Raw genomic sequence first — 1,424 nt, forward strand, 5'->3', positions numbered from 1 at the left:
CACTTTTTGAATGTGGTAGGGATAGCGATTATCTCCTTTTACAGTTCGCCAAATTGTTTGTGGTGACACTCCCAATACAGCCGACGCATTCCGAACGCTGGTCTCAGGATGATTGTCAAAATGTTGTAAAATACGATTCCCTGCCTGCAAATCTCTTCGTAACGCTGCTTGAAATCGGTTGTTTTCTTGTCGAATTGAAAATGTTCCAGTCTCTCGCAATCTATTAAATGTCAACATAAACACTCTTCGGTTTGGCACTCTTCTGTTTGGAAATCGTCGTGCATATTCTCGCACCGCCTTTAAAGCATTACCGTTGCAGAAACCGTATACAAAAACCATATCAGCATATTCACTATTAGAATACGTACGCGGCATATTGCAAAAGACAAAATTCATCTACTGTTAAAGGCTTTCAAAGAGCGACTGACAAATTCATAACAGAAAGTGGAAAATGTAATCAAATATGTCGGTGCTAGATATGGCAAGAAATGTAAACATTTTTTTTCGATTTCTCTGAAACGGAGCAAAAACGAGCATATGTCTATAGGACTTTTTTTCTTAGTTTTTTACTCCTCTACACGCTCCCGAAGTTTTGCCATTTAATTTGGAAACACCCTGTATATATATACATGTGTATAACACACACACACACACATATATTTATATATTATATATATGCATAAAATATATCATTCAAATGCTTTTTTGCACAGTGTCCCGTATATAAGAAACCTCAGAGGACTTATATGTTATTAGTAACATCGCTCTGGCTGCAAACTCTAAAAAATCCCGATTATTGGATATTGCGTGGAGTCGCTTTGTTATGTGATAATAAATAATTCATTATAAATAAAGTGATGCGAAGATACATACTGTACAGAAATATCTAAAATAAATTTATATATTGACAAAGTAAATCTTAAATTTTGTATTGGAGAATTAAATAACCCGGGAAAAAAATGTATACATATATGGACATATTTAGTATATAATTATATATAATTGTATATAAAATGTCAATTTTTTGTATATTAATTATATATATAGTTTTATATAATTTTATATAATTATAATGAAACATTTTTTCCCGGAAAAATTGACAAATGTTAGCGGCTGAAGAAAATCGCTAAAGATTAACGATAAAATAATAAAAATTTGTATTAATTTAGCATTTTATGCCTCAATTTTCTCATTTGTTGAAAGTTGTAACTTTATTATAGAATCGGTCAATAGAAGTCGGTATTTTATCCCTCAACAAAGTTCGAGTTACCTACGCCAAAGCAGTCGGTAAGTAGAAGGTAGTGCGCTCTGTTGCGCAAAAAGCGAACTACGACGACATAAAATTCAAATCTAAAATCAAACGTAATGCGACACGTAACGCGAAATGGGTGTTTCCGTGCTTCGTGAAATCCGTGCCGGTGTAT

The 1,424-nt window shown here is 33.1% G+C and overlaps 1 protein-coding gene across 1 annotated transcript in view; it reads left to right on the plus strand.

Annotated features, from left to right (window-relative positions):
- Nucleotides 1–839, plus strand: part of kl-3 (dynein heavy chain 8, axonemal kl-3) — a 32,485-nt gene extending 31,646 nt beyond the window's left edge. Inside the window, exon 65 of the mRNA XM_018461034.1 lies at nt 714–839. Coding sequence (XP_018316536.1) covers nt 714–839 — 126 coding nt within the window. The remainder of the gene's footprint in view (nt 1–713) is intronic.
- Nucleotides 840–1,424: the final 585 nt, after the last annotated feature.

This window comes from Mycetomoellerius zeteki, unplaced genomic scaffold (genome assembly GCF_001594055.1).
Source record: "Mycetomoellerius zeteki isolate Tzet28-1 unplaced genomic scaffold, Tzet1.0 scaffold98, whole genome shotgun sequence".
Classification (NCBI taxonomy): Eukaryota; Metazoa; Arthropoda; class Insecta; order Hymenoptera; family Formicidae; genus Mycetomoellerius; species Mycetomoellerius zeteki.